Below are 12,887 nucleotides of genomic sequence, written 5' to 3' on the forward strand. Positions count from 1 at the left end.
GGCTTTTGAGTTCCTCTTCACTTTCTGCCATAAGGGTGGTGTCATCTGCATATCTGAGGTTATTGATATTTCTCCCGGCAATCTTGATTCCAGTTTGTGTTTCTTCCAGTCCAGCGTTTCTCATGATGTACTCTGCATATAAGTTAAATAAACAGGGTGACAATATACAGCCTTGACGTACTCCTTCTCCTATTTGGAACCAGTCTGTTGTTCCATGTCCAGTTCTAACTGTTGCTTCCTGACCTGCATACAAATTTCTCAAGAGGCAGATCAGGTGTTCTGGTATTCTCATCTCTTTCAGAATTGTCCACAGTTTATTGTGATCCACACAGTCAAAGGCTTGGGCATAGTCAATAAAGTAGAAATATATGTTTTTCTGGAACTCTCTTGCTTTTTCCATGATCCAGCAGATGTTGGCAATTTGATCTCTGGTTCCTCTGCCTTTTCTAAAACCAGCTTGAACATCAGGAAGTTCACGGTTCATGTATTGCTGAAGCCTGGCTTGGAGAATTTTGAGCATTACTTTACTAGTGTGTGAGATGAATGCAATTGTGCGGTAGTTTGAGTATTCTTTGCCATTGCCTTTCTTTGGGATTGGAATGAAAACTGTAAGGACAAGTTAATGTATTTACGTACATTATCTTTTGATCCTCATAACAACACTAGGAGATAAGTACTGTTATCTCTATTCTACCATTGAAGATACTGTAGTTTGGAGAGGTTGAATAATTTGCCCCAAGTCCACAACTAGTAAGTAATTGAGCAAAAAGCAAAGCAAAAGCAAAGTGTTAGTTGCTCAGTCATGTCTGACGCTTTGCGACCCCTGGACTGTAGCCCGCCAGGCTCCTCTGTCCATGGGATTTTCCAGACAAGAATACTAGAGTGGGTTGTCATTGCCTCCTCCAGGGGATCTTCCTTCCTCCAGTTTGATCTTCCAGGGATCGAACCCAGGTTTCTCTCATTCATTGCAGATGGATTCTTTACCCTCTAAGCCACCAGAGAAGCTCTTAGACCATGAGACTGTTTGCCAAAGAAAACTCTTCAGGGACTCCATGGTGGTCCAGTGGCTAAGACTCCACACTCCCAATGCAGTCTTCCAAGTTCTAGAGAAACCATCTTACAGTTTTTGCTCATCTGAACACTTACAAATCTGTAGGTCTTGGGCAAGCCATGGGAACAATCAGGGTTTCATCATTTCTCCTCTCGAGACTCTTTGGGGACCAATTTCCCCTGCAGCCCTCAGGACTTCATTTCAATGGTTTATCACCCTAATTATATATCAATACTTATTTTTATATTAAATTAAAATGTTTTAACTCAGAATATGATGTTTTAGAGTTGGAAAGGACCTCGGAGGTTATCCAGTTGGGCCTCACAAAGATTAGAGGACAGTTCTAGAGCAGCAGTCACAGAACTGGTGGCACAGAGCAAGGCCCCCGTTTCCAAGCCTGTGCTTTTGCCACCGTGCCACACAACCTGTCCATTTCCACCTCCGTGGCCTTCTTTCAGCTCCCTTATTTGCTTCTGTCTCTTTTGCTGTTTCTCTCTTGGAAAATAGAAACAAAACCCTGAAATCTTATCATTGTCTTGAACTCTTCTCACATGCTAAACTCTCCAAATCAAATTAGTAACTAAATCCTGTGAATTTCACCTTTTAAGTCAATTTTTTTTTCCCCACCAGCCCCCTAACTGATCCAGCTTCAGTTGTCTTCTCCAGTCCCTCCTCAAAACTTTGGGTGGATCAAAATTGCTTGGGATATTTATTAAATATCCCAATTCGGGTCTGGAGTGGAGTCATAAGCTACAGGTCTTATTTTGAGAAACATCTCTAACACAACTCTTTTTAAAAATAATTGTTTATTTTTGGCTGCACTGGGTCTTCATTGCTGTGTAGGCTTTCTCTAGTTGTGGAGAGTGGGGCTGCTCTTTAGTTGTGGTGCATGGGCTTCACGTGATGGTGGCCTCTCTTGTGGAGCACAGGTTCTGGGTGTGTGGGCTTCAGCTGTTGTGGCTTGTGGGCCCTAGAGCTCAGGCTCAGCTGTTGTGGCGCACAGGCTTAGTCACCTGCTCTGTGGCATGTGGAATCTTCCAGGACCAGGGATTGAATCTGTGTCCCCTGAATTGGCAGGCACTGTGTTATTCACCAGGGAAGTCCTAAACACAGTACTTAAGTACTGCCTCTTAATCTGCCTGAAATCCTTTGTTGGCTCAAACCAAAGTCTGAACTCTCCCTTCCTGTCTTCCTTGCAGTATAAGTTCCTGTCTCCTCCACACCACCCTTCACATCCCCCCAGGTTACAGCCAGCCCAACTACTCAAAGATCCAACCTCTTCTGAGCCCAGGGTCTTCACTCAGGCTGTTCCATGTTTCTTTATTCTTCGCCTCCACTGTAGCCAGGCAAAATCCTATCCAATCCATCCTTGAAGGCCACTCTAGAATTCTCCCAGGCAGAATTCATCTCTTCCTTCTTTATGCTCCCTCAGCAATCCAGTCCACACTTAAATTTATTGTAGAACATATTTTAGTTGGTTTGTGACAGTGGTTGTCAGAGTATGGTCCCTAGACCAGCAGGATCAGTGTAACAAGTGTAGGAACTTGTTAGAAATGCAACTTCTGAGGCCCCACCCCAGAGCTACTAAATAAAAAATGGGATAGATCCCAGCAATTTAACAAGGTACTAAAATCTCCAATTGGTTTGGTATCTCCTTTGCTAAATCTTATTCCTTGAAGGCAGAGAGAGGTAAGTCTTGAGCGCCTGGCCTGGCCCAAGCAGTTGGTGTGTGGTCAGTAGTGAATGAATGAAGGCAGAGCACTTTGGGAATCTTTAACACCTTGCAGATCATACCACGGACCCTGCATTTTCACTGGATACATATCCATGGCTCCTTTTCATTTTGATGTTGCATAGCCTTAGACCTGGGCTGACAGTTGTTCCTCTCCTCCTTCATCCTGTCTGCCTCACTCCAAGCCATGTAGAGACCTCTGTCCTCAGTTATATTACAAATGTTACCAGTGACTAGATGTGTGATGGCTGGCATGCTTGTCTCTGTCTCTACACGTCTGTAAGTTTCATGAAGCACTTGGCACAACAATGGCTGTCCATCTCCCTACAGTCTAGTCATTTGGCAGCTGAAATTTCTGGCAGATATATGGAAAATACCTTGTCATCCCCAAAGTGATGGTGAAGTGATGGGTGGATAAAGGAGAGAGAGGAACAAAAGATTTCTAAGCAGCCTGATGCAATGAGGTAACATAACAGTATAAAGATGATAGGATTTGGATTTGGGCAACTTGAGTCCAAATCCCAGCTCTTCCAACATGTAAATGGGGACAAAATATTTAACCCTATCTGCAGAAAGTTTTCCTCAACTACAAAAATGGGGATAATATTGTCCTGCCTTACAAGTAGTGAGAATTAAATTAGGAAGACACACACACAAAATGCTTCTCATGATGCTAGCATAAAAGCCTGCATACCAGTTAAGTTTTTGTGAGGATTATACTGGGGTGGCTATAGCACTTATCACCCACCCTAAACAAAGTTATGGTTTTTCTAGTAGTCACGAATGGATGGACTGTAAAGAAAACTAAGCACCAAAGATTTGATGCTTTTGAACTATGGTGCTGGAGAAGACTCTTGAAGAGTCCCTGGGACTGCAAGGAGATCAAGCCAGTCAATCCTAAAGAAAATCAGTCCTGAATATTCATTGGAAGGACTGATGCTGAAGCTCCAATACTTTGGCCACCTGATGCAAAGGTGTGCTGGGAAAGATTGAAGGCAGGAGGAGAAAGGGACGATAGAGGATGAGATGATTGGATGGCATCACTGACTTGATGGACCTGAGTTTGAGCAAGCTCTGGGAGTTGGTGATGGACAGGGAGACCTGGCGTGCTGCAGTCCAGACACGACTAAGCGACTGAACTGACTGACTGACTGAATTGGTATCCAGATGAGAGATTTTTTAAATATGATTTTATTTTTAGTTTTGGTTGTAGTGCGTCTTCCTTGCTGCATGGGTGTTTGCTCTAGTTGTGGAGCACAGTTCTCAGTGTAGTGTTCTCTTGTAGAACATGGGCTCTAGGGCACACAGGCTCCAACAGTTGCAGTACGTGGGCTGAGTAGTTCCAGCTCCTGTGCTTTGGAGCACAGCCTCGATAGTCGTGTGCACAGGCTTAGCTGCTCCGAGTATGTGAGGTCTTCCCGGACAGGGATTGAACCCGTGTTTCCTGTGTTAGCAGGTGGATTGTTTACCACTGAGCCACCAGAGAAGCCCCAGACAAATGAATTTAGAATTGCCAAATGGGGGACTTCCTGGTGGTCCAGTGAAGACTCTGAGCTCCTAATGCAGGGGGACCTGGGTTCAATCCCAGGAACTAGATCCCACATGCTCCGACTAAGACCTGGCAAAACCAAAAAAAGAAAAGAAAAAGTGCCAAATCCCAAAGTGGTATGTGTTGTTAGATTTGCTGTGTTGTTCAGGACTGTAGGCCTGAACAGAATGAGATGAAAATGGCAAGGGCAGTTTTTCGTGAATTTTTCAAGGGGTAGGGGCAATACCACCAAAGCTGAGTTGATCCAGGGCAGAGGGCAGAGAAGAGGCAGAAAGGCTAGGAGCCAGACGTTACTCAAGGAAATACTGATCTGGATCAGATGGGCTGACAGCACTCAGACTTATAAACCACAGCCAATGGTCTCTAAGGTCTTTGCAGAGAAGCTACACAAAATACTATGATTTTATTAGCAATCACAGGTATCATTTTCCACAATATTTTACACTTTCCTGTTTCACATGAGGGAAGACTCATTCTAATGAATTACCAAGCATAGATCTTAAATAATATTTTACCCCCCAGATTAAGTTAAAATGCACCACATAACAGTGCAGACACAAAGTGCAGCTGGCGATTTAATACATGAAATGATGCTGAGTCACTAGTGTTGGGGAACCTATTTGGCTTTCCAGAAGGTGATACACTTTGCTCATCTTTGGTCAGTCCCAGAGCAGTATGCAAGCTGAATAGCAGATATGAACTAAAAAGGCTAAAACAGACCAAATATGACCAATCTAGAGTCAGTTTTACAAAGAAATGCTCAGCCCGCTCTCCATCGCCAGTGATCAGCCACAGTTCCCACCCCTGCTGTAGTACTATCATGAGGTCAGACCTCCTCCCCCAAGCAGCCTCCAGGACTCATGGAGCACAACCTTGAACACCTTGAACACATTTCCTTCTTGGGAGCTGGCAGGTGCACAGAGGAAAGGTTACTTGCCAGGGGACATGGTACCAGATGGTGGTTGTCTTTGTAAACCAGCTCCAAAACTAAAAGACCATCACCTGGGCCATGACTACCTCCTCAGGGACAGAATTCAGTTCTTACCTCTACGTGAAAAAGGGCTCATATTAGAATCAACCATGGGGATTGCCTGGCAGTCCAGTGGTTAAGATGTGGCACTTTCACCACTATAGGCCTGGATTCAATCCCTGGTCAGGGAACTAAGATCTCACAAGCTTTATGGCACCACCAAACAAAACAAAACAAAACAAAACAAACCAATTGTGGTTAATACCCTTAGAAATACTGTTCTCGGATACTTCCACTCCCAGTTTTAGAGGAAGCTATGGAACAGACATGGCCTCCCCTGATCCTGGGCTCAGGAAGACAGAGCCATTGGTATTCACAAAAGGAATTTAAATTCTGACCCAGGACTCTCACAAACCTGCTTCAAGTGAAGGAAAATGACTCCTCAAGTTAAATCTCTTCCAGGACCAACAACTCACTCACCACTGTGAAGAGAATGCTTACAGCAACCTGGATTTTCTAAAACTCAGGTGTGGCATGGTGAAGGTATACCCACGACTGACTTCTTTTCCACAGGCTCAAGTACATGTGCTCATATGTACACACACACCAGGGCTGAACCTTTTAACAAGAGGGTCTCCAGCATATCTTTCTGAGATGCTAAGTTGATGGGGAAAAGACTTTGTATTATCTTGCTGATGAAAATGTCTTTAGCCCCTCCTCCTAATTCTTGCTTTTACTCTTGAAGACGAGTATCTATCTGAGCCACCCACTGAGCTAGGTGCTGGTCTGGGGCCAGGGCACTCTCATCAAAAGGCGTCTTTGATGTTCTTGAGCTGGCGCACAGCCAGGTCTACAGGGAGGCTGAACTTGAGGCTGCTGAGGCGGCTGAGCAGGTTGAGGGCGCTCTCAAAGCCTGTGTGTGCCATGTAGCTCCAGGGCTGGTAGTGGGGCTCGATGAGCGACCCCGACTTGCAGATGAGGTTCATCCAGGACACGAGACGCTGCTCGTTCAGCGCCATGCACACCAAGGCTTTCAGCTCCGAGTCTGCACTGCGCTTGAAAGGGTCGTGCTCTGTCAGCACCATGTGGATGGCTGTCAGCAGGCTCTGCTTGGGCGTTACCACAGTGCCTCCTGTGACAGGCAGGGCAAAAGACTGCGAGAGCTTTCGGGCTGGGGATTCCACGAACGCGCGGCCGTTCTTAGCGTGGTAGTACTTTACAAAGAGCTCCCAAGGGTGCATGGCCTCAGGGGCCGAGGAGAAGGCAGGCAGAAGACAGGCGATGGGGGCCATGACAAGGCTCATCCCCGGTGAGGGGGCGTACAGTCCGTGGGCCAGCAGGTCCCTCACAGCCACTGTCAGCTCCTTCCGCACAGCCACAGTCAGCTCATCCTTGCCTCCCAGAGAGAGGTCCTGGAGGCTGGCGGAGCTGATGACGTGGTCGTGCGCCTGGTGCCTCAGGGCAAGCAGCTTCACTCTGTCGACTGACACCTCCAGCCTCTTTAGCAAGGGAGAGTAGTCCCTGTCGCCGTGGCCCCTCGGCCACAGGGGCTGTGGGATCTGGCCCGTGGCACACCCGAACTGGCTGACGGCAAAGATCTGCAGCACTGCCAGCGCTCGCCGCATCAGGTGCAGCCCTGTTTCCCGAACTCTCTTCACATCTTCTGCCTTGGCTGTGTAGGAAACACAGTAACTCAACAGTGAGAGGCTGTAGTGGTCAGAGGCACCACCTATAGCTTAGAAGCTGAGATTCAGTCTGGCTTCTGACCTACAGTACAGGTCCTGCATGAAGCCAAGAGCCACCCAGGATGGCACCAGACTTACTTATTTTGGTTAATAACAACTATTTTGAGATATAACTCACATAACATTCAATGACCCATTAAAAGTGTATGATTCAGTTTTGTTTTTTTTTTTTAATATTCAGAGTTGTGCAGCCATCCTCTCCCAAAGAAACCGTGTAGCACTGGCATTTTCCATTCCCCATTTCTCCCCAATCCCCAGACCTAGGCAACTGCTAGTCCACTTTCTGTCTCTCTAGATTTGTCCATTTTGGAACCTGTACTTACTTTTGCTGTTTCCTGGAGGCAGTCTGCTGCTGCCAGTTCTGCTGGAGTCACTTCCTGTCTTCCCACTGGCCTTGCACTCACAGTGTCCACTCCCTGTCTGTAATGGGCTTCCTACTTCATCTGCAATCAGAGTTTATGAAGAGAAGACCCTTGTTTAGCCTCACTTTGGCAGGTTTTTAAAGGAGAAATACTATTTACTAGTGCCTACCATGTGACAAGACTTTTACAGATAGTATTTCATTCTGTGGAACAGTGACTAGCAATATACTAGCTGGCTCAATACCTATTTGCTGAGTGCAGGAAGCATGAATCATAATTTTATGGAGGAGGAGAGCCAGACTAAAGAGGTTAGGAAACTGCCTACCCTCTTTAGTCCATGAAGGTGGTGAACAACAGGGCTGAGATTTTAACTCTATGGTTCTAAAATCCATGTCCTTTCCACACCACTGTGTTGGCTCCCTTACCAAATGATCAAACCTCTTTAACAGTTCATCAAGGACTGACCCTATTATGTTAGTACTCAAAAATACATATAATTATGATGACGTCCATCCATCTGCTCTGACCTTGGATGAAGCTGATGAACATCTCGAGGTCTCGGATCTGAGTTTTCAGCTGCTCAACCAGCTGTTCTTTCACTCGGGCTGGGTTGACGATTTGAGCCACAGCGGCATCCACACGCTGCCGAAGCTCCTCAGTGGACAGTGAGCTGAGGTCTTCATTCAGATTCATGTCCAGTTTCTTTATTAACTCATCAATGATCACCTACCAAGACCAAAGCCATGAGTACACCCTTTGGAATTTTCAGGGAGAGGGTTAGGGAGAAGGAGAATCTTGACTAGTTGCCCCCCTCCTACCTTTAAATGGAAATCAAATTTGTGGAAAAAACGGTGCAACTGCTGATTAAGGTGAGGGCACAGGCCCTTTACTTCTCTTATAGACATAAGGACACTTGGTTCCAACAGAATGGCTCTTCTTGCTGCAAACTGTCTACCTGGCCAGGTAACCTTCACTCAGGAGAACAACAGTGTGAATGATCCAAAGTGGCTGATGATTCCAAAAGCCCCATAAGTAGATTCCCTCATGGCCTCCAAGAGAATAAATACTGATTTCCCCTAGTCTCTAGTCCTCATCCCCCACTGCGCTATTCTAGGCAACTAAAGGAAAAGCTCTGCAAAATACTCAGGCATGTTACAGCCAAAATATCCCAGTGACAATATGAGGAACAATGTGAAAACCATATAACTCTAGCTGTGCCAGAAAAACAGCCACATCACAGCTCCAGGAAGACAAACACAGGGGAGGCTGTTTTCCGACCAGGAGATTTACCTGTCTGCCCAGGTGTTGCTTTAATATATGCAGCATTAAAATCAGGAGTCCTGGAATATTTCTTACCGGGTGCTGGGGGAAAACTAGTTTATAAAACTATGATGAAGTGCCCAAGTAGAATGGTTTTAATGATCAAATGAAAGAAATTATTGTTATTATTATATGACTATTAATAATAACCACCACCACTTAAAAAAAAAAGGCTCCATCATCATATTAGAAAGCTTTGGCACTTGTGTTTCCACGAGTGAATGAAGACTGGTCCCAGGTAGTAGCAACACTTCCCTTTGATTTGGGCCAGTGGTGAGGCCGAGGGTGAGCAAGCTGGGAAGGGCTATCCTGTGAATGCTGGAAGGGACAAAGGAACCCGAGGCAGTAAAGGAGGAACCTCAGGGTCTGCTCACCCGCTGTCTTTCCAAGACCACGGACTGTGGAAGGGAATCATAACTGCCCTCTTGATAGGCAAACGTTTCCAGGTCATCGAGCTGGGTTTTGAGCTGCAGGATCAGTTCCTTTTGCTTCTCCCTTTGGGTTTCCAGACGTTCCCGTTTCTCCTGCTCACTCTAAGAAAGGAAAAGATTTAGGTCGATTTCACAGGAAAAGAAAAAGTCAGGACATATTAAGAATCCTCTTAAGCCAATAATGACTAGTAAAATGTAAAATGCTCCCAGGTAACCCAAATGAAATACAGAATTCATGAGACAGACTCAAAAAGAATTATTTCATCCGGGAGAATATATTAAATGTGTGTTTTCTTTAAGAATTTCTCCTTCACTGGAAATAGGATATGAATACAGTGGGGCCTTTTGTTAACACTGCTTCCCCCTCCCACCCCACAAAATTCTAGTTAAGATTGACACAATTTATTTCATCCAGGAAGCCTTCCAGGAATTAAACATGCCATCCTCCATAGCCAATTCTCCTGAACAGTTGTGGCAGCCAAATTGTACAAGAGAATCTGGAGGTAAGGGTGTAGAGAAAGGCTTGGTAACTCATAACTAGTTTTTTAAGGTCAAAGCTCCTCCAATATATTGCAAAATCAAATGAATAAATGCAAGTGCCTAAGGCAGCGAAAAAAAATCTAAAGCCAAATAATAGGAATGGGAAGGTAATAAGTTTTCTTAAAAAAAAAAAAAAAAAAGGCTGGTAAGGTTCCCTAAACAGTGACTCCTTTTCTCATTTCTGCATTTAAATGCTTGAAAATCCTTTGGAGAGGTTCTTCCCTGGTGGTCCAGTAGTTAGGAATCTGTGCTTCCACTGCAGGGGATGTGGGTTCAATCTCTGGTGGGAGAACTATGATCCCAGATGCAGTACTGTATAGCAAGAAAATAAAAACTCTTTAGAGGGATAAAGTCTTGCCAATATGTTCTCAAAAACTGGTCTTCCTCGCCTTACTTTTTTTTTTGGCTGCACTGAGCAGCGTGAGGGATCCCTAGTTCCTGGACCAGGGATTGAACCCACACTCCCTGCAATGGCATTGCAGTGTCCCAGTCACTGGACTGCCCAGGAAGCCCCTCCCTTGTCTTTCTTGAGTATAAAAAGCAAAAGCAGCAAATTATTTGCAGGTGTAACCCTGCATTTTAAACTACATATTAAATTTAATCTTAAAATGGTACTTACCAAGGCCTCCAGAAGTAAGGTATGAGAGAGAACAAATGAAAAATAACATTAACTTTTGTTTAGCTACTTTAAAAAGCAAGCCTCTTGCTTTAGTTTTGTCCAATAGAAAAGCCAGCCTTTTCTTGGGGGATACCGCTCTCCAATCCTTTCCCAAAGTCGTAGTTTTTTCCTTAGAATCCTGTTCTCTCCCACTGAGTGAAGGCCTATATCCTCTAAGAGGTTTCCTCGATTTCCCCAGGCAGAACCAAACACATCCTCTGTATTTTATACACACTTTTACACTAGCTCATGTTACATTATAAAGATCCGTGTAGGAGTCTGTCTCCCCAGTTCTATGAACCCCTTAAGGGCAAAGGCCTTGATTGTACCCCCAGGGCCAAGCTCAGTGTCTGGCACAGGGTAAGTTCTCAGTATACATTTGCTGTGTGTTACTGAACTCAATCATGTTCAGAAGGACACATAACTAAATACTGAACTCTTATGGTGAAAGTTGTTTAACTGGCCCAAAGGGAAAGAAGTAGCGAAATTTTGTTTTCATTGTAAGCCTTCCCAAGCTATAAAACCCAGGAAGAAAGAAACCAGTCATAGATACTGGTTCCACCTGTATGAGTGTACCAGCTGAACGCTTCACCAGCAACGGTAATTACTGAGTACGCTATCAATGGGAGTACGGGCAAACAAGTTTACTAGGTGAGGACAATGAGCTCTGGTGCAAGACAGGAAGTTAACAAATAATTTCCAGTATGAAGTGAGATAAAATACTGGTTAAAAAACCTGAAAAACTGAAACCGACACATACTAAATCATTTGGTTCAAACACATCCCCACTTTGGTGCCACTCGTTCACGTGTCAACACATGCACACAAGACTGCAGCTGCACACCAGCTGTTTTGATCTCAAAACTTTTGTTTTCAGTTTTACTGTGTCTCCAAAAGTAAAAATGAACAGCCAAACATCCACAGAAAACCTCTGGTGCTCCTCACTCCTGAACAGAGCCCAACCACAGTAATTCTATCCTATTTGCTCCTTAAAAGCCTGGCAATTTGGGGACTTGTGCAAGGAGCTGCGGGTATGTGGAGAGAAGGGTGGTACAGAAAACACAGGATTGTACTGGAAACATTCAGATTAAACTAAGCAAGTCAATATCTGCTACTGATAAGTCTTCTTGGCTAAAACCAATTTTAGTGGGAAGAAAGCCACATGTGGATTGTAACCTAAACAATAAAAAGGTGGGGAAAAGAGAGCCCAACAAGCTACAAGCTATCTACAATTATGCACTTACAGAGGTTCAAAAACTGTAAAGAAATGTTGGCTGTGGATGTCATAACAAATTCTCAGTACTTAGTGTCAGCTAACTGAATGAATCGTCACAGCTGCCAAAGGTGCTTCCTTCAGAATATCTAGTTATTAAGTAGGATGGGAAGGAGTTGTAAAATACCAGCATTAGTAAATTTGTATAATCAGGAGTTGTGTTTCTTTCAATTACTGAGAACTTACTGTTTACCAAAACTCTCATACAGGAGAATCTAAAGATAAAAGACATTCTCTAGATTCTAGGAAAGAACAGATAAGGAGTCGATCTAAATTTCCATGGATTTTAATTCGCTTGCTCTTCGCTAACCAATTTTCTCAATCCCCGGGGTCGGGGTACTCTTATCAGCAAACGTGCTCAAGACTTAGATACTGCAAACGATGACAAGGTGAGTGGGAGCAGTATTGTTTCAGCTGGTTGTTCTACTGTCTGAATACTCTCCTCATTCATCCCTCTTTTGCTTTTTATGTCACCACATCTGCATCTCTTTCCACACCTTTGGTGAACACCTCTCATCATCAGCTTCCCAGGCCTCTCAGTCTGGTCTCTTCTGGGACACACATACCCACCTAGACGAGCCGGTTCCTCACCAGTGCTACCTGCTTTCGAGTTACCATCCCTACCCACCCAGCCTTCTATTTCCATATCCCCCGGGGCCCGGCCCCAGCTGTTCACCTGGTCCTCGCCCCGTAACTGTGGTCGGTCCCCCGGCAGCCCGTCGCCATCATCGCTGGCGCGGTCCTCCAAGCCCCCGTAACCCAGGACGTGAGGGCAGCCGCGGAAGGCGAAGTCCTCGAGCTCGCGCAGGAGGCGCTGCTGCTCCGCCGGCGCCCCGCGCACCACCTGCCGCAAGCGGAACTGCACCTGCGCGAAATGCGAGGACAGCGCAAGCAGCGCTGAATCCAGCCGCCGCCTCTCGGCCCGCAGCCGCCTCAGCGTCCGGCCGGGGGAGTCCGGCGGGGAGCCGGGGACCACTCCGGGCTCCTCGGCCGCCGCCTCTTCGGAGAACGCCGCCGCCCCGGGCCCGGCCTCCGCCACGGCCCCCACTGGCGCCCAGCGCACTGCCTCGCACGGCGGCAGCGACTCCTCTTCCTCCTCCTCTTCGTCCTTCGCCTTTGGTCCAGAGCCCGCCAGCCCCGTTACCGGCTCCGCAGCCGCTTCGACAGCCGCCATGTTTCAGGAAACGCCGCCGCACGTCAGCCGCGCCCCCCTGCTGCCATGGCAACGGCGCGCCAGCTGGGAAACCCGGGGAGCT

General features: G+C 46.1%; 1 protein-coding gene across 1 annotated transcript; it reads right to left on the minus strand.

The window, feature by feature from the left end:
* Positions 1-4,701: 4,701 nt before the first annotated feature.
* On the minus strand, positions 4,702-12,821 carry RUNDC1 (RUN domain containing 1). Its single transcript, XM_010842479.1, has 5 exons — positions 12,308-12,821; positions 9,104-9,262; positions 7,937-8,135; positions 7,371-7,490; positions 4,702-6,974 (listed from the first exon to the last, which is right to left on the minus strand). Exons 1-5 carry the CDS (start codon positions 12,803-12,805, stop codon positions 6,109-6,111), a joined length of 1,842 nt encoding a protein of 613 aa, XP_010840781.1. The 5' UTR covers positions 12,806-12,821; the 3' UTR covers positions 4,702-6,108.
* Positions 12,822-12,887: the final 66 nt, after the last annotated feature.

The sequence above is a fragment of the Bison bison genome, unplaced genomic scaffold (genome assembly GCF_000754665.1).
Source record: "Bison bison bison isolate TAMUID 2011002044 unplaced genomic scaffold, Bison_UMD1.0 scf7180017864180, whole genome shotgun sequence".
NCBI lineage: Eukaryota > Metazoa > Chordata > Mammalia > Artiodactyla > Bovidae > Bison > Bison bison.

What these genes read in the sequence shown, in the direction of transcription:
- RUNDC1 (XM_010842479.1), bottom strand. Translation starts at nt 12,805, where the DNA reads ATGGCGGCTGTCGAAGCGGCTGCGGAGCCGGTAACGGGGCTGGCGGGC. An exon ending in TGGTCTTGGAAAGACAGCGG is followed by an intron (nt 8,136 to 9,103) that starts GTGAGCAGACCC and finishes TGGTCTTGGTAG; the next exon opens with GTGATCATTGATGAGTTAAT. An exon ending in GCCTCCAGGAAACAGCAAAA is followed by an intron (nt 6,975 to 7,370) that starts GTAAGTACAGGT and finishes TTTCCTACACAG; the next exon opens with CCAAGGCAGAAGATGTGAAG.